Source organism: Octodon degus, unplaced genomic scaffold (assembly GCF_000260255.1).
Source record: "Octodon degus isolate 3935 unplaced genomic scaffold, OctDeg1.0 scaffold00038, whole genome shotgun sequence".
Classification (NCBI taxonomy): Eukaryota; Metazoa; Chordata; class Mammalia; order Rodentia; family Octodontidae; genus Octodon; species Octodon degus.
In genome coordinates, this window is record NW_004524614.1 from 3,185,670 (window position 1) to 3,208,223 (window position 22,554).

General features: G+C 37.3%; 1 protein-coding gene across 5 annotated transcripts in view; it reads left to right on the forward strand.

Moving 5' to 3' along the window:
- Cdk8 (cyclin dependent kinase 8) overlaps nt 1-22,554 on the forward strand; it is a 144,836-nt gene that overhangs the window by 47,907 nt on the left and 74,375 nt on the right. For all 5 annotated transcript variants that reach the window (XM_004631041.2, XM_004631042.2, XM_023715099.1 and 2 more), the window contains exon 2: nt 22,352-22,427. In XM_004631041.2, coding sequence (XP_004631098.1) covers nt 22,352-22,427 — 76 coding nt within the window. The remainder of the gene's footprint in view (nt 1-22,351; nt 22,428-22,554) is intronic.

Here is a 22,554-nt window from a genome sequence, read left to right on the forward strand (position 1 = left end):
ATATAACTGTATGGCTTGACATTGTCATGTTTCCTAGTTCATCTCCTTTCCCTCTCTTGGTTAGTCCTTGAGATCCTGCTTTCCTTTTCCTTGTGTTATATCTTTCTGTTTATTTCTTTTCTTTAGAGGCTTTTAGAATACTGTTCCTGTGCTGAATTTCTGGGATCTTGATTATTATATGTGTGGGTGTGTTTTTAATTGGGTTGATGTTATTTGGAGTTCTGTATGCTTTGGTTACTGAATGTCAGATGTTTTCCCCATATTTGGGAAGTTTTTTGCTATTATTTCCATCCATATTCATTTCTATTGACTCATTCTCATGTCTGTTAGTCTCACGTTCATCTTTGCATCATCTTACAGGTATTGAATTATTTTTTCCTGCACCCTAGTTGTTTTTAAGAGATCTTTTCTTACTTTTTCACTAGCTGCAGTGGTGCCCTTAAGGTCTAAAAGTCTATTCTCACTTTCATTCAAACAGTTTTGCCAGCTTGTGATTGAGCTTTTAAATTTCTGTATATCACTTTGGATCTGCTTCATGCATTCTGTTTCTTTCCTATACTGCTTATTCAAGGATTCCATCATTTGTATATTCTGCTCAAATTTTTTTGTCAGTGCCTTCTTCAGAAGCACTTAATACTTCTTTCATTATAGTTATCATTTCTTTTTTTACTTGAGAAATAATTTCTGATCTGATTTCTTGTATACCTTTCTGCAGTTGTTTTTTTTACTTCTAGTGCTTGTATTGGAATCTCTTTATTTCAGAGATTTCAGGTGTGTGATTTCCAATTTCTTCTATGCTAGTGTCTTCTGCATTTGTTCTGGGTGGGCTTGAGGCCTGAGACCTCATTTTGTTACTTCTCTTTGTCATTTTCTACAGCACTGTCTTCTGACCTTTAGTGTGGAGCTTAGAGTTATTACCTTAGCACCAGGTCTGGATCTACCAAGTTCAAATTCATCCAAGTGGGCATGGCTTGGATCTGGTTTTTGTGCTCCACTTCTTCCTGTTGCAGCCCTTGGAGTTGAACCCTCTGTGCCACTGTTGCAAGACATTCTGTTCCTGAATCAGCTGGGCGGGTCTTGCCTGTAGCCTCTTTGCAGGGAGTTCTGGTGTAGGTTCCACACTGGGCCTGTGCTCTGGGTCGAATGAGGATCTGGTGGCCCTGGGCGGTCTCACTTACGCGCCGGGCCTGCGCTGTTGCTACTCTACTTCTAATAGCAAGTTCATCAATAAAACTTTCTGGGCACTGAATCCCCTTTCTACTGTCTTTCATCTTTGCTTACAAATATGTTTCTTAAAAGAGTTGTTTGTTCATCTTACCCCTATTTTCTTCCATTACTCCTCAAGTCTTTCATATTTGGCTTTTTTTTCACTGAACTTGCTAATGTCACCATTCTCTGTGTTGCTAAACCCAGTGGATATTTAAGGAATATCCCATTATAAGAATTCAGGTTCTGGAATCTTCCTGGGTTACTAACTCAGTGACCTTGAGCAAAGCACTTAACTTCCCTAGACCATAATTTGTTCAGTTGTAAAACAGGGATAAAGAAGTTTTTGTATTTTGTTGTGAAAAATAAATGTCAGTAATTCACCCAATGGGTGTTCATTTATTTATTCCTTTTATACCTATGGTGAAGCTGCCTAAGTCTGTTTTAAAGAGCAGGAAGTTGTAAAAAGTGCTAATGGTCTAATTTCCTTCAGAGTGGTGGAAGGATTGCATATTCTCTAGAGAGCTAGTTCAGCATTGTGCTTGAGATTATTTTCTGTAATTAGAGTGCCTAGGTTTAAAGTTTAGGTTCACTTCTTCCTAACCTTGTTACTTTGGGTTCTTTAAACTGTTTTCTCATATATAATATTGGAATAATGATAATACATTGTTCTTGAAGTCATTATTAAAAATAAACTTCTGGGAAGATAGTGGAGTAGGAAGCACTGAGAAGCTGTGTTTACATATAGACAACAATTGTCCTGGTAGATTCTGTCCTGTATAACATTGTGGAATCCTGGAATCTATCAGAGGGTGGGTTAAGTTCCAGGAAAGGGGTTGCATTTAATTTCAGTGTGTTTCCCTTTTGTAGCTCTAATAAGAGCTACCTATTTCCTACCCTCAGTAGTTAGGCAGGCATGCATGTGCTGATACAGCAGCCTGCACAGAACTTTGTGGGAACTATGGTGGGGTAAAAAGACCCTGTATACAAAAAATTAGTAATCTGTGTTCTGATTTCTGCCTTTGATCCACAAAGTATAGGAAGTAAAGTATTGTTGCTGCCCCTCATCCCATGGTTGCAAACTCTGTCTTCCTAAATAATGAATTCAAGATGATTTAAAAGACTGTTATACCTTTTTCTCCATTTGTTTTTCTTTTTACATTTTTAAGAAAAAGATATTTAGGAATAGGACCTTTAAATAAATAAATATTTTCTGTAGGAAAAATTAGAAAATATCTATTCACAGGATGTAAGACTCAGGCTTATTCTTGACACCAAGATAGACTATAACAGTGGGTGAATGTATGGCATGTGTTCTGCACCAAGCTGTTTGTATTGTTGATAGTTCTAAAAGGTTTGCTACCCATCTGTAAAAATCAGAAAGGAAAATGAAAAAAGCCAATCCCTGGAGGAAGGGGAGACTTTGATTTTTTAGAGTTACATTACAAAACAAATAAAGCACAACATATACAAAGAAACAGAAAAGTATGATTCATTCAGTGGAAGAAAAGTCAGCAGAAATAGTCCCTGACAAAGACTTGATAGCAGATCTACAGTGCTGGTCTAGATAGTGGCTTTTTGGTCTACAATATGCTACATACAGGATTATATGTTTGTGCCATATAACATAGATTTATAGTAGGCTATCCCATCTAAGTTTGTATAAGAATACTCTGTGACTTTTCTGCAACTCTGAAACTGCCCAATGATACATTTTTCAGTATATAATCCTGGTAAGAAAACTATACTAGACAGACTTTAAAACAACTGTATTAAGCATACTGAAAGAACTAAAGGAAGATAGGAGAAAGAAAATAGTTTGTGAACAAAATGGAAATACCAGTTTAAGAAAAATACAAAAAGGGACTAAAAAGCAGTTCCAGAGTTGAAAAGTATAGTAACTAAAAAACTTACTTGTCATGGTTTAGGTTCTTTTGCAAGGGGAACAATACAGTACAGAACACATTTTATAAGATTATTTTATAATCACCCTCAGAATCTTAACATTGAGTGCAGGAAATCTGTCCACACACTAAAGACCAAAGAATACAAATGAGGGCCTGTATCCTAATATACTACATGAGTCCAGCTGAAAACTTAACGCCCATAACAATGCCTCTTACCAGTCGATTTGGAGGCCTAGAGCCCAAGACAATGTTTCATGCAGGCCTGCTTCACAGATCTGCACTAGAGTGGTCCAAAGGTCAGTGGTGGAAGCTAGAAAGTCTGTGGCAGCACGCTGAAGGATCTGAACTGAAAGCAGGAAGCAGTCAATGCTCAAGGTAAGAACCAGTGTTTCCATGAGAAGTACCACAGCCATTCTCAGTAACAGTGAGGTTCTGAGCTTTTCCAGTGATGAGAAAAGCTGAGTTCCCATCAGGAAAACAAAGGTGACAAGCTTCTCCAAGAAGTTGAGCAGTGCACCATCTTCCTCTCCAGAACCAGGAAGTGATGCTGAAGAGGACCAGAGGACCAGAGCTCTCCCAAAATGAGCTATGGTCATTCTTAGTGATATCTGGAGGTCTTCTTTCAACAATAACAACCAAGTTGACATGCAAAACAGCATGACAAAGTCCTCCAACAGAAAAATCCAAGAGAACCAGCAGATTCCAACAGTTCCAACAATTTCTTCAAACAGCTTCCTTAACAGCCTTTCAACAGCTTTTCTTCTGCCTCATACAGATAGTAAAAACCTTCAGGTGGACCTCCCACACCCAGCACCATGCTAGTTCAGTTCATCTGGGTGTAACAAGCTGATCACCAGTTAGCCATCCACTACCCTAATAGATAGATCCAAAGGCAAAGTTAAGTAGGTAGAAAATGAATTTGAAGACAATGGAAATTATTAAATCTGAGGAACAGAAACAAAAAAGGTTACAGTAGGCCAGATGTGGCATTGCACACCTGTAATTCCATCACTTGTGAGTCTGAGGCAGGAGAATTTCCAAGTTCAAGACCAGCCTGGGCTACAAAAGAACTAAAGAATTGAATGGCAACTCATAATACATAGTGAGATTCTGTCTTTAAAAAAAAAAAAGGAGGAAGGGCAGGAGTAAAGGCTGAACAAAGTGTTAAGGAGGATCTATGATGCAAACATGCTTTGTGGAGTTACAGAAGGCAAAGAAAATATTTGAAGAAATAATAGCCGAAGTCTCCCAAATTTAATGAAAGACTTGAATTAAAGAAGTACATAAGAAATTCACTGAAATACAAGGAAATGATCTCAAAGATGTCTGTTGTCAGTAGTTGTGACAGTCTTAGGTTCTTGGTATGTCTTGAACAAAGAAATGAGCAGGACATAAAGAAGTAACAATGAAAGCCTTGATTTATTACTAGATTTATACTCCTTGGGGTGGGAGTACACCAATGAAAAGAGCTCATGGCCTTGAAGAAGCCAGATGTCAGAATCCCCTATGTGGTTTTTACATATAGAGATTTGAGCTAGCACAGTGATCCATTCTAGTCTGGGGCAAGTTTCAGTTTGAGGAGGCAGCCTTTGTCGTTATATGAATCTTTTGTCATGGCTCGTGTGTTGTCAGCAAAACCACAATGCAAGTGATATTATAATTAATTATAATTAAGTTGGGATTTCTTTTGGGTATTCAAGCTATTTTATACAATATATTTCCCTGGTATGGCCTAGTTTTTCAAGCCAATGCTCTTTGTCGTTTTTAGAGAGCTGCCTTAGCCCTCTAGAAACCTGTAACAAATGTGCCCACCTTGTCTGAATGAGGTTTTTTCTAGTTGTTAAAACTGGATTTTTTTTTTTTTTTTTTTTTTGGTTTTGGAGATCTAGCTTCTTTTACCCTTGCCCCTCAGCTCCCCTTCTCTAGGTATTTTTCTTTCTCTGCTTCTTGCCTCTATTTCCACCTGAGATGCATGGCTCCTATAACTCTTTATGGGTTGCTGAAGACTGTTAATCTTAATTCTTCTGGAATGTTTTCTCTTGTTCGAAAATCATAGAACTCTAGCCCTAACTGATCAAGGTACTCGATAGAGGCCTTGGGCACTTCAGAACTGGTCCTGGGGTAATGGCCTGAAATCCTCAGATGGTCATCTGCCTGATATGTAGCTGCTAAATGCTGGAAAACATGAAGTTAGACCAGAAATCAAGAGCCCAGAAAAGGTGGTGATAGGAATCATGAGCCTATCAAAGGGAGCTACTCATAAAAATGGGGACCAGACACTTTGTTTTGTTTCATGACCAATTTGGTTTGTAACCACAATTGTGGAATGAATGAAGTTGTGAATGGAGTTCCCATTGTATTATGGTTGGATAGGTCCCATTTGGGGCTGTGGATTAGAATATAATCTGTAAACTAAAGAAGGTCCTTGTAAGTTTATAGGTTCATAAATCCTTTTCCAATGCTTGAGCAAAAAGATAGAGACCATCTCTAAAACCCTGTGGGAGAATTGTGTAAATATATTGCTATTTATCTTTTGAGATGAAGTTGTCCCATTCAAAGGCAAACAGGAATTGGAAGTCTAGGTGGAGAGGAATAAGGGAAAAAAATCTTTGAAGTTCAAAACTGAGAATGAGTTTGTATCTCCTAGAATTTGGGAAGGTTGATTGGAGTTATAACCTTATCAGCATTACAGAAATCTTGTATCATATGACATTCTCCCAAAGAATTTTTTCTGAGGACAATGGGAGTGTTGCAAGGGGACTGACAAGGCTGCAAAAGGCCAGGTATGAGAAGCCTGTTTATGAGAGGCCAGAGTGTTCACAGGCCTGTTCTTTGACAGTATATTGTTTTTAGTTACGAAGAGCCAGGATCTTTTAGTTTTATAATTAATAATGATGATGAATTTGCCTTTCCAGATACAGTACAATTCAACAGGTCTACTTACTAACTTGTTAGACCAACTCCGGTGTGGTCTTAAGGGGCAAAATCTACTTTGTCTTTTGCTCAAATTGGAGAACAGCTCCTAATTTTAATAGTAAATCTCTTCCTAATAAGGGGTGATGACACTATGGGACAATTAAAAACTAATGGTTGAATATTTGACCTTTAAATTGGCATATGAAGTAGAAATTAGGCTCTGATTAGGGCTCCCTTCTGTCCTAATTATGTGTGTAGATTTAGAGGAGGGTTTACCTGAAGAGGTTAAAACTGAGTAAACTACTCCTGTATTGATAAGAAATTGAATTTACTTAACTATGACATCTTTCCTAGTGACGTTGTAGCTGGCCCTGGGCTCTTTCCTTTTTTATCAGACTGGACAGTGAGAGTTTTCGCTGGCCTACCCTCTCTGAGTGGGAGAGTCTTGTACAGTGGGTTAGTATTATGGTTTGTGTCTAATTGTATGTCCAAAGCCTCATGCAGTCACTGGGGTAGGCTTCTAGAGTTTGTGATTAATTCATGATCTAATGCTGTGATTATGGATGTGAGTGCTACACTGCCCTGGGGCAGATAGTCTGAATACGATATAAAGCGGCCAGGGAGCCTTGCTAGCTGCTGCAACTGCTGCTCCTCCCTTTGCTTTTTGCTGTTTACTGCCACCATGAAAGTCTGCCCTCTGCCATGTGCCACTCTGCCTTGGAGCCTCCCATGTATGGACTGAAACGTCCACTAACTGTGAGCTAAATAAACCTTTCCTTCCTTAACTTTGGGTGTTGGGTGTTTGGTCCTAGCAATGAGAGAAAAATAACTGAGACAGTCAGTAACATCGACCAAAAGCAGAGCAGGGCTTGGGCAGGAAATAGTACAGTCCTATCCCTAGTATCAGATGACCTTGCAGTTAAAATAAGAATTTTTGCTTGATTAATGTTGGGTTTTCTTTGAACAGCTTTAGTATACTTAATGCACTGCCAGTTGCAGTGGCCATAATTTTGGTCAGTTTTTGCTTTCAGTTCTTTTCCTTTCTGTCTTTTTCAGATCCCAATTGTTGAACTTAGAAAAGGCTGTATCTACCAATTGGGTAGAAGGGATCTGTGGATCCATCTGAGGTTTTGTAATTTGTGCTGAGTATCTGTGGCTTGTTATCTAATAAAATAGTGTCCCATTCGGCCTGTACCTCCTTGGAAGACGGCTCTAAAATGGTATATTTATAGAAATCTTCTTCAAACCCATTATGAAAGATAGCTGGATTTTTCTCTTTGCTTTGTTTCATCTCTCACTTTTCATAGTTAAACACCTAATGTATCTTTTCATTACCATGAGAAGTGTGATCATCATCTTAAATTTCATATCTAGCTCACCTGTAGTATTATAGTCTCAATTTGGTTCTGTCAGAGGCATAGTAACCTCTCCTTGGTAATTCTTGAGTCTTTCTGTGGCATGTTGTTCATTTGCATTTCTCCTAGCTTTCTCTAGGAATCTTTGTTTTTCAGCTGGAGTATAGTATTACAGTAGCCAGGACAAACTGGACATTTTACCATAAAAAGTCAAAACTGAGAGACAGTGTTTGAAAGACATATACAAACCTACTAGGTTCTTCAGAGAATTGGTCTATACATTCTTTACAATGTTAGATGTCTGCCTTTGAAAGAAACCTGGGTTTGGATAGTCTTCTTGACCCTTGTAACATAGTTTAGGGACAATATGTGTTAGAAGAGTAGGAAGTTCCCCTCCTTGGCTTCAGTTTGCCTGAAGAGCAGTAGGAGAGAACTGTGGGGCATTGGGTATCTCTGGGGAGCTAGCCATTAGTGCAGTTTCTGAGTCACTAGGAGAGGTTAGCACTGATGCATTGACCTGAGTAGATTGCCCATTAACTATCAGGAGAGACCCGTTTCTCTTGAGAGACAGTTGATGGTCTGAAGAAGGATTCATCAGTGATACTAACCTGTGGTTCTGGGCCATCTTTAAGTACTGCATGTCTTGGGCCTTTGCAAAGGGTTAGGTTTTGATACAGAACCATAAAAACCTGAATGTAAGGTATCTTAGATCATTTTCCTTCCCTTTTGCAGGAAAGATCTAATTGAAGAATAGAATAATTTAGACTGCAGTTTCCTGGCTACCTCCCCATCTCCTAGTTTATACTGTAGGATACCTGTATTTCAACTGATAAGTTGTTTTTGTTCAGATTATCAATAAAGGTTAAATTATTTCCAATTATTAAGGATACAACCTAATGGTGAGATTAGTGGGATTGATAGGATGTTTCCTGTAGTGCTTTGTAGGACCTATGGAGAAGATGGACCAAAGACTAGGTCTGAGTATCTTCATGCGGGTATCTCTGCAGAAAATAGGCCTTTTGAATACTGGGGCATCTCTATAGAGGCTCACATTTCCAACAGTGTCTCTGATGAAGCTGATGCCTTAGATATCTCCATACAAGTCTGTGTTCTGAGGTCCTCCTGAAGGCTTCTGCACAGGAGGATGGAAACCTGTTGAGATCTGTGGTATCTCCCATATAGACTCATATTTCCAACCAGGTGTCTGGTGAAGCAGGGGGCATTATATATCTGTGCCCTCCATAGCCTGTGGACCACCATGACTCCCTGAAGACCAGAATGAAATGGCTACATTGGTGGCTATATCTACCAATTGACAAATTAATATTCTTTCCATTTCAGTAGAAGTGTAACAAATTGGATAGTTGATTCAATAATGGAAAAATCTCTTGATTAACAGAAAGTTTTGGACTTGATGATTTCTTTGGGGTGAACTCTACCAAACACTTTAAGATCTGGTAAAATTACTTTTAATGTTTTAAGAAAACACTGAAACTGAAGGAATATTTTCTGAATCATTTTATAAGATGAACATTACCTTGATATTGAAGCCAGACAGACACTACAAGAAAACTATAGCCCAAAATCTTTCATGACCATTTTGAGAAGATATTCCATTAAATAGCAGCAAAACAAATTTAGCAATATATTAATGAAATAATATCCTATGACCACAAGTGATGATACCGATTTTAAAAATTTCTTGTCACTTAAGAATGGCTCTTTTCCATCACTGGGACAAAATAACCAACATGTGCAATTAAAGTGGATTTATTCTGACTCATAATTTTAGAGATTCAGTCCAATGTTGGCCACTCCAAGGAAGAAAATCCATGTTATATAAGGCCTGGTAGAGCTATTCACCCTGTGTTGGCCAGGAAGCAGAGAGATAGAGAAAAAAAACAAGGACAAGAATATATCCTTTTAGATGGCACCTCCAGTCAGGCCCCACTTGACAGCACATTCAGCTGCTGAAGAATCCACTGACTATAGTACCCTCATGATCCAATCACATTTCTAACACATGAACTTTTTGAGGGACATCTTGGATCTCAATCATAATAGTATGTAAATGAATCGATGTAATAGAATCAATCATCTCAAAGCTCTCCCTCCAAAAAACCACAAAATATAAAGAATAAAATAGGGGTCGGCCAGGTAGCTCAGTGGACTAAAGCACCTACTTAGGCAGAGTGCAGCACGCTGTTTCGATCCCCAGTGTGCTGTGCCGGCCCTGCCCCCAGGGTGCACTGAGACCGCAATTGAGGCTGGGCATAGTGGTGTGCACCTGTAATCCCAGCTCTTGGGAGGCTGAACACAGGCGGATCACTATGAGTCCGATCTACATAGTGAGACCCTGTAGACCCTATACTAAATAAAAAAAAAAAAGTAAAAGATAAATAATGGGATCTAGGGAGATTTTTGTCAGTGTCAGATAGCAGTGGGATCAAGAGGTAGAGGTGGTGAAAGGAGAGGAAAACTAAATTTTAAAAAGGAATTAAGATTGTTATGTACATATACCAACTCTGCATAAAGAATGTAAACATATGCTATAGACATGCACTAATAAAAATGAAAAAAAATATATATAGGGAAAGCATATATGTACATTGTGTTTAAAGATTTAAAATACACTTTATGTAGTTTCAAAGCACATTCTCTGTATTTTGACGTGTCTTTTAAACGCTTAGTATCTTGACACATGGAAAGTGCTAGATAATGCTGTCACTAGCTGGGAATCCAATTTTGACCTTTTTACCAGGAAGTTCCATTGATTTACTTGGAGTAAAATGAGTTTTTGCTGTTCTCGATGCTTGGAAGCAAAGTGTAATACTAGCTCTAGGGCAATGATGTTGAATTTGGCTTAAGAACTGGGACATTTTAGGATATATGTCTAATTGAAATTATTTACAGAATGATATCAACCCACCAGAATTTTTATAAGTAACATGAATTTCATGCAAAAATTAAACTTTAATCTTTGGCATGAATGGACTAACTGTCCTCCTGTTATAATATTATCCCAAGAAGTCAAGAAATTCTTTGCATTTGGATAGTGCTAATTCCATATAATTGGTTGGTTGTTTTGGGATAGTATATAGAATTGTGTTAAAAATGCTGTTGAGTATCTGATTCTCAGTTCTCAAGGCTGAGAAGTCTAAGATCAATGTACTGTCCAATATAATTCCAGCTGAAGGCTTACTTCTTAGCTTGCAGATGGCTGGCCTGCTGCTCACTGTATTCTTTATCTGTTGGTGAAAGGAACAGCTAACAAGTGGTCATCTTATAATGTCTATGAGGATCCCACCTTCATGATACTATTTTGAACTTAATTACTTGGGAGTTTGGCATCTGGAGCTACCAAGAAATTTGAAATTAGTTCCTTTTGGATTTGTTCACTGTCCTATCTCAGGACCACAACAGTACCAAACACAGGACTTCACCCCCAAATTGTCAGGAAATTTCCCTGACCTAAAATTAGTTGTTGTAATAATCTGAATGTGTCTGTGTAATTAGCAAAATAGTTAACTTGTGGTTTTTATTTGTCAGAATTATGAAAAGAGCAAAACTTGTTAATATTGTAAGGGACCTTAAACCAAAGATGGTGTGGTTAACTTTTTCAGATTTTATTTAATTTAAATAAAAGACTATGTTTCAGTTTGGTGAAATGTATTGTTACCTCATTTAAGATTATTGAGAACAATAAATTATCAATAAAGGGCATTAAAAATACCTGTTGCCAGAATTTATCATGTGCTTTAGAAAGGGGTATCTCACATCAAAATTGTGAGGTATTTCAAGAGGAAGAGAGCAAATGTTTGAGTTTAAATTGATTCTAAGAGGCTAGAATAAGGAGAGGAGCCCTAGCTTGGAAGCTATCCAGAAGTGAGATCAGTTTGGTCATTGGATACTTCTGCATTGTTTAGGGGCAGGAGATACGATATATAGCTGGGACTCTTTGCAGTTATAGTGTAGCCTTGGGCAGTAATTTGTTTCCTTTTGGCCTTGCTGTTGGCCTTGGTTACTGATCAGTTAGGTATATCATTAGTGCTTTTTTCTCCACTTTTGCAGTACCTCTGGTCAAATTCAGCATTTTGGATCATTGTTCTGTGAAATTCAGATGTTTGTCTTTGTTAGAATTCCATTGATCAGGAAGTTATCCATAAAACTTCAACTATTGTTGGACTAAGATCAGTTCTTTATATAAACCTCCTTTTAAAGTTTATCTAATTGAAATATATGAAGGAAAAATGTTTGTGTACATTTGAGACTTTGGAGAGCACATTTGAATACTGTAACACTGGCAGATACTAAGAGACTGTTAACAGAATTTGCAGTGGACTTCTAAGCAAAGATTAGAGGTGTGGACTTCTAAGCAAAGATTAGGGGTCCCAAATGTGGTTTTACTATTAACACAAACTATCCTTAAGTGTGACATCATGAGGTTTTCTGTCCTATTAAATTTTTTAGTTTACTTTTTAAAGAGTTGCTTAATAGTTAAATGTAATTGCCCATAAAACTATAGTGAGTTGAACTGCTCCCCAAGGAAAGTTACTACAATCTTGACCATTCATTTAAATGCATATTTTAATGAAATCTTGAACATATTGTATCCTCATGTTAGATTCATATTACAAACTCACAGAACAATGTTATGAATAGTTGTCTTCTGGGTATCATTGTTAAAGGTAACAAATGTCTCAACAGTTCAAAAACAAACCAGCAGAGAAAAAAGAAAATAGCTTGGAATATAAAAAATAAGACCATGCAAACTGAAACATGATAATCATTAGTTCTGACCATTTAGATCATGTTCCCTGGGTCATAGATAGAAACTGTCTCTTTCATGCTTCTTGACCCAAAAATCTAGGATGAAAACATTGCTTTTCTTTAAGATTATAATCTTCTGAAAGATTCTTAAGAATCCTCTTCTGAGGTGTCTTGCTTGGACAGACAGTAATTTGAGAGTGTGTTGTGTCACTGTAGTTAGGAGCTAACTGTGTTACTGTTGTATTAATTCCTAACAATTCAGCAGGTCATTTCCTTGAAGTGTTCAAGTGCATTCTTTTTCCAGTGAGGCTTCAGAGCATGTAGACCTTAGTATGTATCTAGTGAGAGAAGATGCTTGTTTCTGCTAGTGAGTGCTAGTGAGTGATTTAAGTCTGGAAAAATTAATATGTTTACTAGCATGAAAAAGAATGGAACATTCATAGACATTTAATACACAATTGATGTATTAAAAATCAGTCATTAAGTATCCATAGAATTATTGAACATAGAATTAAAAATCAGTTTAAAATACTAATTGTATGTATTTTTATATGAGCACTGACTAGTCTGCCTTTCTCAACCTAAAAGTGTACATATATTCAGTAATATATTTTATTTGATTTTACTAATGTGTAGAGCCTGAACTTCTCTTTTGATTTGACATATAAATCAGTTTTCATAATAACTTTTGAATTAAATAACATCAGAGAAAGTTGATCAAATCTAATTATTCCCATTAGGGTTCCCTTTTTTTTTTTTTTTGAAGTGAAGTAGATCTCTGTTTTACCTGGTGTTCATTCAGGAAATTCAGATATTTTAGGTACAAAATAAATCTTAAGGAATTTTATTAGTCTGAATTGAGACCTAAGGTCACAAAAAATCAATAGAAGTTCTAGGTGGTATAATTGTGAGCCTACAGCATGGTATCCAAAGGCAAAAAATGGGGTGGGGAGATAGCTCAGCGGTCAAAACGCTTGCCTGGCAAACACAAGGACCTGGCTTTGATTTCCCTCTATTGCGTGCCATGCTGGCCCCAAAACCAGACATGGTGGTGCATGCCTGTAACCCCAGTGCTAGGGAAGCTGAAGTAGGAGGATCAATACAAGTCCAAAGTGCATAGTGAGACCCTGTACCAAACAAATAAATTTTTTTAAAAAAAAGCAGGAAACAAGAAACCATTCCAGAGAATATGTGAAAATACAGCAATAAGAACATTGATAATTAGGACCTTCAATTGTTTGAAATAAAGAACTTTTATTAAAAATTATTCAAAATTTTAGTGCAAAAATATATAGTGACTAGTTTGGCTGCTTTGTTTTTTTTTTAGTAACATGACTTTTTCCTTGAAGGAGAGCAGTGCACTGATTTACCTTCTGGCTCAAGGTCCTTGATCTGGCTGAGTATTCCACAATGCTTTTGAATCATTGCAGCTGACAGTGTAATTCTACACATACTCCCAGATGGGACTTAAGCTACCAAAACACATCTGTTGACAATGTAATCAATATTTAATAGTATTATACAATGTATGACTAGTCTAGTACATCTGGCTTCTAAAACTGATGTTTAAAAAACCAAAGATCTCTGGATTCTTTATCCTTTGTAAGTGACTTGTTTTCTACCCCCATGGAAATTTATAAAATGTTCTGTTTGTCTCTACTTTTCTGAAATATCTAGGTATTGTGTCTTGGGTGAATCTATTTTCATGCAGTTGTATTGGGAACTTAATAGACCCTTTTAGTTTTGCAAATTATGTCCCTCAGTGTGAGAGGTTTCTTTCAATTATTTTGTAAATTTCCGTTTATTTTTTGTTTTCTCTTTTTTGGAGCTCTTAATTATCTGTGTATTAGATCTCATAGGTTGCTTCTCAGATTTTTGTAATTTTTGAGGGGTGGGTACAGGGTTTCACTACACAGTTTAGATTCATAGTGATCTTCCTGTCTCAGCCTCCTTAGTGCTGAGATTACAGGAGTGTGCCACCCATGCCTGGTTCCAGGGCCAGCATGGCATGTGGTACTGGAGATTGAACTTGGGCTCCTGTGCTTGCCAGGCGCAGGTGCTTATGCCACTGAGCTATCTCCCCAGGCCAGATTTCTGTATTTCACTTTCACATTTTTCACACTTTATTTTTTTCTGTCTGTTTCATGAGATGTCTCATTCCTTCTATCTTTTCCAAATCTACTTCCAAACTTACATTCTCAGTTCTGTGCTTTGGAGGATATTGTTTTATGCCTCTAATTGGTACTCTGCTTTCATCACTCTCAGTTTTGATTATATTTTCCTACGTCCTGTCAATCAGTTGTTTGTCCATTTTCTATTTATGTTGCTCAGCTTTTCATTCCTAACCCACCTCCCCCCCCCCCAAAAAAAAAAGCTTTAGAAAAAAAGGAGGAAAGCTTTATCTTGGGTCATACTTTCAGTGGTTTCTGTCCAGGATCGCTTGGCTCCATTATTTCAGGGCCTGTTGTAAGGCAGAAATATGGCAAAGGATGAAGTGGAGCAAAGCCCTTCACCTCATGGCAGTTGCAAACAGGGTAGAGAGGTAGCTTTTGCTGGGGGGGCTTCTTCTTTCCACCTTTGTTCTATCTGGGCCTGCAGACTGTTGGACAGTGCGGCCTGCACTGAGAGCAAGTATTCCTCCTGACTTTTTTGCTCCGCATGCCAGTCATCTTTGGAAACTACTCGTAGACCCATCCAGAAGTATGCTTTACTCATTCCAGTCCAGTCAGGTCCATAATTAAGATCAACCATCGTACTAATTTATGTTTTCTCCTTTTTTTCATCCTGATGGATTGAAAAAAAATTTCTCTGTACCATAATTTCAGCAGGGTTTAAGAGATAAAGCTTTATGTGTTCAATACTCCTGAAATACTACCCGTTTTAAGCTTAATATTTTCATTTTACTTCTATCTTTTAAAGTTCATCTTGATTTCCTCTTCTTCACTTTAGTTAGCTCACATAGCACATTTCCCTTCAACTTTGTTTTTTAAAAATGTAACATGTTAGGCAACTTCATTTACTGTAACAAATACTGAAATAATTATACCTACAAAGAGAAAGGATTTATTTTGGCTCACAGTTCTGAAAGTTTCAATTAATGATCAGTTAGCTTAGTTCCTTTGGGCTTGTGGGGCTCATTTTATGATGGGAGCCCTTGGTGGAACCACCCATTTACCTCGTAATTGTAATGTGTAATGGGAACAGGAAGGAACTAGAGTCCCACAACGCCATCCAAAGGCTTATTCTCATTAACTGGAGGACCTCCTACACGATCCTACCTCTTAAAAGGTTCAGTCATCTTCCATTAGTACTAAAGGCTAAGGACAGAGCTTTTAACATACATGTCTTTGGGAGCATATTTAAGATTCTAACTATAACATGTAGTATTATCTTCTCAGTCATTGGTTTGTATGACATTTGTATACTCTGTGCTCCTCTTTGGAGATAAGTGACATAGAAGACCTTCCAGACTTACTTCTTCTGTTCCTAAAATCTCATTTGTTGTCAGGCCTGGTCCCAGTACCCATTTACTTGTGATATGTTCCAGTGGTATGAAATCACTTGTTGCTACTCTGATGTTCCTTGAACATACTGTATCCATGATTCTGGTAACATCTGTGCTGGTCCTATTTCTGAGATTTCTTACAAAGCTACTGATTTCTGTCCTCAATGTCTTTCTTCCTGACAAACTTGTTTAAATTACTAAGAGTTTAGGTTAAAACAAAATTTCTGGAGCTTTCTATAGTTTCACTCTACAGTTGTGTAGTTGACACTGGAGCAGTATGGGGCTTGGAATGATACTGTAACAATTGGAAATCTGCGTATAACTTTTGACTATAAAAGCAATAAGAGATGGCTATAAAATTATTATAGTGGTGCAGTATGTGTCACAATTAAGTTCATGCAGTTAGGATTTAATATTGCATCTTTATGTTTACATCTCGTGGCTGTGACTAGTCCATGCACAATCTGTATGTTTTTATAATAAAATAAGTCCTGACTTAGGAATATTCATAGAGGGGAACAAATTGCGGAAGAACCTCATGTGTCTGCTAAACATTGTCACAGTTGTGCTGCTCTGTACATACTGTAATGTGATAGTGTACATTAGTACAGTGTTAAGTCAGAGCCCAGGAAGTCCAGAAGGAAAAAGTAAAGCAGTATTAATGTAAAGGGGACTGATAGGAAGCACAAAGCAATAATCATGGACAAAAGTGAAAATAATTAAGATTAGACCAAGGTGAAAAGGTGGCAGACATCACTGATTCTTAAAATGTGAGTCAGTCAACCATTTGGCACATTCTAACAAGGATGAGAACATGGTACATGAGAAATCTGCTGTGCCAGGGCAATCAACAGTAATACCCAAAAAGCAGGGTAAAGTTATAGAAGAGATGAAGAAACTTTTCAGTGTGTGTATTCAACATCAGCTTCGTGTCTCACTCAGTTCAATGTTTGTTCAAGAAAAAGTTGAAAGCCTGTTTGAAGAAGGAAGGGGGGAAAAACCGGTGTAAACAGGATGCATCTTTTACTGCTGGCCATGGATAATGTAATAGATCTAAGGCTAGAACCAGCCGGAGGCTACAAGTGCAAATACCATAGCTGTCCAAGAATGTCCAGAAAAACTTTAAGAGAAGTTACTGATGAAGGTGCTTATCTAACCCAACAACTTTTTAACATCAGTGAAACAGGGACTGTACTAGAAGTGGATGCCAAAATGAAGTTATGTCAGTAAAAAGGAAAAGTTGATTCCAGGCTTCAAAGCAGCAAAGCACAGACTGATCTTTTATTTGGTACCAGTACTTCTGGCAATGTGAAACTAAGTCCTTTCTTAGTTTACCACTTAGAGAACCCAAGAGCCCTCAAAAACATAGGCAAGGGCCCTCTCATTATATTCTGGAATAGTTAATTTTAAAGTTTGGAGTAACCATGCCATTTTCCAGGACTGTTTTTTTCACTGCTTTATCCCAGAGATTACTGAAGATGATCACCAGGTCACCCACAATTCATAAATGACTTATTCCAATGTCAGAGTAGTGTATCTACTGCCAAATACTATAGCACTTGTTGTGGTTTATGTCTCGATTTCCCCCCAAAGCTTCCTGTAGTGATAGGTGGAGCTTTTTGGAGGTGGCTTGATCTAGTGCATGTGATACTGAGATTGAAGGCGTGTAATTACTAAATTAGTCCACTGATTGGCGTGGCATAGTTCTGGCTGTGGATAATGAAAAAGCCCATCCTCAGTGTGGGTGCTTCCTGCCTGTGGCCAGGTAGGTTGAGTATAAGGGATAGAGAGAGGGCTGCTGTTGTTGCTGCTGCTTGTTGCTTGCTGCTGCTTTATTACTTTGATGCCTTCTGCTTGCTGTGAACTGTTTCTCCTTTGGAACACCCCTCTGCTGTGCCACCCTGCCTTGGAGCCAGCAAACTATGAACTATGAACAATAATAAACCTTTTTTGAATATTGGTTATTTTATCTCAAATGAGAAAAGTAAAACAGCGCTCATCCAATGTATGGACTAAGGAGTTATTGTGACTTTCAAGAAAGATTATTTACCTCACTTTTCATCAGGTAGCAAAAGCAATAGATGAAACAGAGCAACCCTGTGGAAAATTTTGGAAGAGACTCTAACATCTGCAAGGCCATAATCATAATTTTGTGTGGCATGAGTTTTGGCTGTTACCAAGAATGGGGTTTGGAAAAACCTTTGCCCGCTGTTTGTTCATGATGTGCATGGACTGGAGGTGGGAAAGGAGTCCAAAGCGGTCTTCAGTGACTTAGTGAGCCTTGGCAGGAAGTCAGTACCTCTTAATCTGCAGGAGGACAACTTCCCTGAACTCTGCTGTGTAACACCAGCACTTACTAATGAAGATTTGATAGAATTAGAGGCCCAGTGGAAAGATGAAGAGTGCCAAGAAGATGAAACTGAAGAACCAGAGAGATTCACAATACAGGAAATGACAAGGGGATTTTTTTTTACTTAATGAGACACTGTTAATTTTTGAGGTACAGGAAGCCAGTGTAGAACAGTACACAAAGGTTGTAGTCAGTAGCCATTCAGAATGCCATCTAGTGCTGCAAAGTCATCTTTGAAAAAATAAAAGAGCTACTAGTCAGATATCATTGGATCATTTTTTTCCAGAGGACAGACAGAATTGAATCCATCAAAAAACCTGTGTCATGAACAGTAGGTATGAGCAAAGTTCCATCTTGCCCTCCATCTCCTATTGCTGATGTTCCTTCAGCTCCACCATTTCGCACTCTTCCAGCCGGTAACTCTTTTTTTCTTGGTTCACTCCATCATGCCTATATGGCCGTTGTTGTGCTGTACTGCACCACCATTTTAAGGTAATTATAAAAGTAAGAATAGTTTACAGAATGCATGTGTGTTTTAATGCTTTACATTACCTATTTGTGTCAAAGATAGATAACTCATTTTGTCAGACTTATAAACAATCCTGACTTACGAATGTTCCCCCAGAATGGAGTTCATCCCTAAGCCAGGTACTTACTATGGATTTGTGTATATTTTATGATAAATGGTAAACTAGACTCCTCTCTATATATTATGTGTATTCATGGCTTACCATTTTCTTGATTTTTTAAAAATATTTCTTAGCTACGCAGTTCACCTACAAGTTATTTTCAAGTTGTCACAAATCCCCGTCCCCTAAATTTACATGTGAGAAGACCCATACATTTCAAACCTACATTGTTCAAAGGTGAACTGTACTTAGAACACTATATTGCAGTTATTCGTACATATGATCTGACTTGGTCATTGTTGAAACTAGGGAGCCAGTCTTTTTCATCTCCTTTATCACTTTTACTAAAAAATGTGAGGATGAACAAAGGAGTAAGCATGTTTTGTAAGTGACAAAGCACTGTTGTGTAATGGTGGTGCTTATATTTAGTGATTTTCAGAAAGAAGTTTCCTTTTTATAATTAATAGTTGTTCTGATATTTGATATTATCCTTGTTGCATGTTACTTTTCAATAACTTTATAAAGTAAGACAGCATTGCTTAGCTGAGAAAGGGGATTTACTGACACACAGAACCTTTTTTTAGTCCATTGAGAAATTGTCTTCTAGCAACTTGACCATTTTTAAATTAATAAATGTAGTGAATATTAAGGATCTTAATGGGTGAGCATTTGGTTTAATTTAATACTTACATTCCCATCATGTACTCCTTGAAGAGCTCAAGTGTAGGGTGGTAATCTCATATAGTGGATACAATACAATGAGTTATATTAGTGACTAGCCACCTGTTTAATTATCAGTACATGTGTTTAAAGCTTATTAACATCTTAGTTGCATTTTTCTTTTTGAACTTTTCAAAAATTATTTAGATTTAGCATTATATATGGATTATCTTTTTAATGTAGGAGGTGTCTATGCGGCTTTACTAAAAAGTATGTTATAAAACTGATTGTCCCACCCAAGGGAAATAATGTTGTAATTGGGATTGATTTTCCTAAGGATTTGGTGTTAAATATGTTATAAAAGCAATTTAAGTCTTAAAACAATAAAATAATAAATGAACATTATTTACAAGAGGCTATTACTTTATTGAATCAAACTTGCACTGTACCTAAACCTAATACTTATACCCTTCTTTTTGATTTAAAACCTCATCTCTACTTTCAGAAAAACATTTTCTTCCTTTCAGAAAATTATCTCTATTAATTGTCTCAGATTACTTATTTCCCATTCATTCTTCATCCTTCTGTATGATCCTGCCACTATATTACCCTGAAATTTTTGTCTAGTACACTAAATCACTGGTGGCTTTATTATTGCTAAATTCAGTAGATACTTCTCAGGTCTTTTCTTAACAGATACCTGTAGTGGTTTACTACTCTATCCTTTTTGAAAATTGTTTTCTTGACATACTTTCTCTTTGGTCTCATTGCATCTACTCGCAAAGCTTTAGCTATTTGTGGATATGCCCGTTATTGTAAACCTACCATGTGTCATCATTCAGTTCTCTTGGACTTTAGCAGTGTTTCCTTCAGTGTGTCATCAGCCATGCTCATCTAGACAACTTGCAGGTTACTGAAATTCAACCTTCACCAAAGGGAAGTGTCTTCTTTTCCCAGATCATTTCTTCCTGCTGAGTTTATTTCGGGGACTGATGTCATTCTTTGTTGCTGAGGGTGCACGTCCTTATCTTTGACTCCTGCTTCTTTACTCCAAGTGCTATTGGTTCAACCTTATTTCTTTCCACTCTACTCTCTGCACTAACCATCGTTCTTCAGTAACCACCCTGTTAGGGGTTGTGTCTAGTTGTCCCCCCAAAGCCTCACAGTCATGGAGCAGCTCCTAGAGTTTATGACTGATTATTTTGGTTGTGGCTGCTTCACCTGCCCTGGGGCAGGGAATTTGCATTACATTGTGAGGGGAGAGATTAGCTAGCTGCCTGAGATGCTATCACGCCCTTCTTCTCTGCTCTTTGCTTCTACCATGAAAGGTTGCTCTCTGCCATGTGCCACTCTGCCTTGGCGCCAGCTGAGTATGGACTGAAACCTCCAGAAACTGTGAACTAAATAAATAAACCTTTCCTTCCTTCATTTGGGTATCAAATATTTGTCCCAGCAACAAGAGAAGAGTAACTGAGACACACCCTCATTGCTCACTGATTAGTTTTAACACTAATTGTTTTTAATTATTCTTTGTTTCTGTTCTTTTAATTTTCTCTGAGCATCCACAAGGCAACCAAAGATCTATTTCCCATGTAAAATATAATTGATATTGTCCTTAAAAAACAAAAAAACCTGTAAAGTCCCCCTCACTATTGTTTTTGGAGTAAAAACTTTTGGATTCTGGATCCTAATTTTATCTCCAGCCTCATAATGTGCATTTATGTAGTATATTCATTCTTAAATATTTTATTTTCTTTCACCTCATATACTTCATCACTGACACAAAGTAATTTTCATACTGTGATCTGGGAACACCTATATGTTCCTGTGATCCTTTCAGATGTTCTAAAAAAATCACAATACTATAACATTAATTATTTTTATATCCTTTTGTATCTTTGCCTTTTAAAAGTTTCTATCTTTATTTATTTATTTATTTATTTATTTATTTATCTATTTATTTTGGCAGAACCAGGGATTGAACTCAGGCCCTTGCACTTGCCAGGGAAGCACTTATTCCACTGAGCCATCTCCCTGGCCCAGTTTCTATCTTAAAAAAAAAAAAAAAGTTTCTATCTTTAAATTCTTATAGAGTAGGTATTGATAATAAATAAAGGGTCTGAGTCCAAAATGCTTCAGAACAACTGTTAACTCATCAGATACTTTTTTCTGTGTTTTAGGGAAGGGTCTACAGGGTGTTCAGGGTCTCACTACTAGATTGGGCTTTTAGTGATTCTCCTATTTACAGCCTCCCAAGTGCTGCGATTACATGCAAGCACCACCACGCCCAGTCTCAGTTGCTGTCTCAGCACGCCCTCAGGGCTGGCATGGCAGGCTGGGGTTGAGGGAGTGGAGGGGTCAAACCCCGGCCTCTGCACCTGCTTGCAGGTGCTTTAATCCACTGAGCTATGGCTGGCCCTAGTTAGATATTTCTTAGAAGTCTTTGCTCAGTTCCTCCACCAGAGGAACTTTAGGTAACCTTTATTGGTTTATAACTACCCAATGATAGCACCAATTATACTGTATTAAGGCAGATTATTTGTTCATGTAGAGACAGAAATCTTCCTGAAAGAGTCCTCCTGTATCCTAATACCTAACATAGTTCTAGATACAGAGTAAATGTGTAACACATGCATGTTGAACAAATACCTCTTAGTTACTTGAGGAAGCCTAAGTAGTTATCAGATAATGATTATATTTTTAAAATTATAACCATTTTGTGTTGTAGTGATAAATTTTTGTCTCTTTTCAACCCACTGGTATCTGAGTTAGTATATGTAGAGAAATACATATATTAGACTAAAAGCAACCTATTACTATAAGTCTAGAGCTCTGTGTGAATCTCTTCCATAAGTAGTTGTGAAGTCTTGACAAGTTAAGTTCTTTAAATAATAGAACTAGCCCATGTTATATAAAGAATTTTCCTGCTTTGTAATGTGTGATCACGTCAAATGTATTGAATGTATTAAATATGTGACATAATTTATATTTCTTGGTTAAAATGCATATAAATATAGATTTATCTGCATATTAAAATAACTTTGTTTTTACAGGAAAGATGATAAAGACTATGCTTTAAAACAAATAGAAGGAACTGGGATCTCTATGTCAGCATGTAGAGAAATAGCAGTAAGTAAAGCTTTTTTATTATTCCTTTACTTATAAGTGTCAACTATATAGATCTTTGTATTACATTTGCCCCATTAATTAAAAGCTAATGAATACTTTTTATATCAAGCATTTATAGAAAAATTGT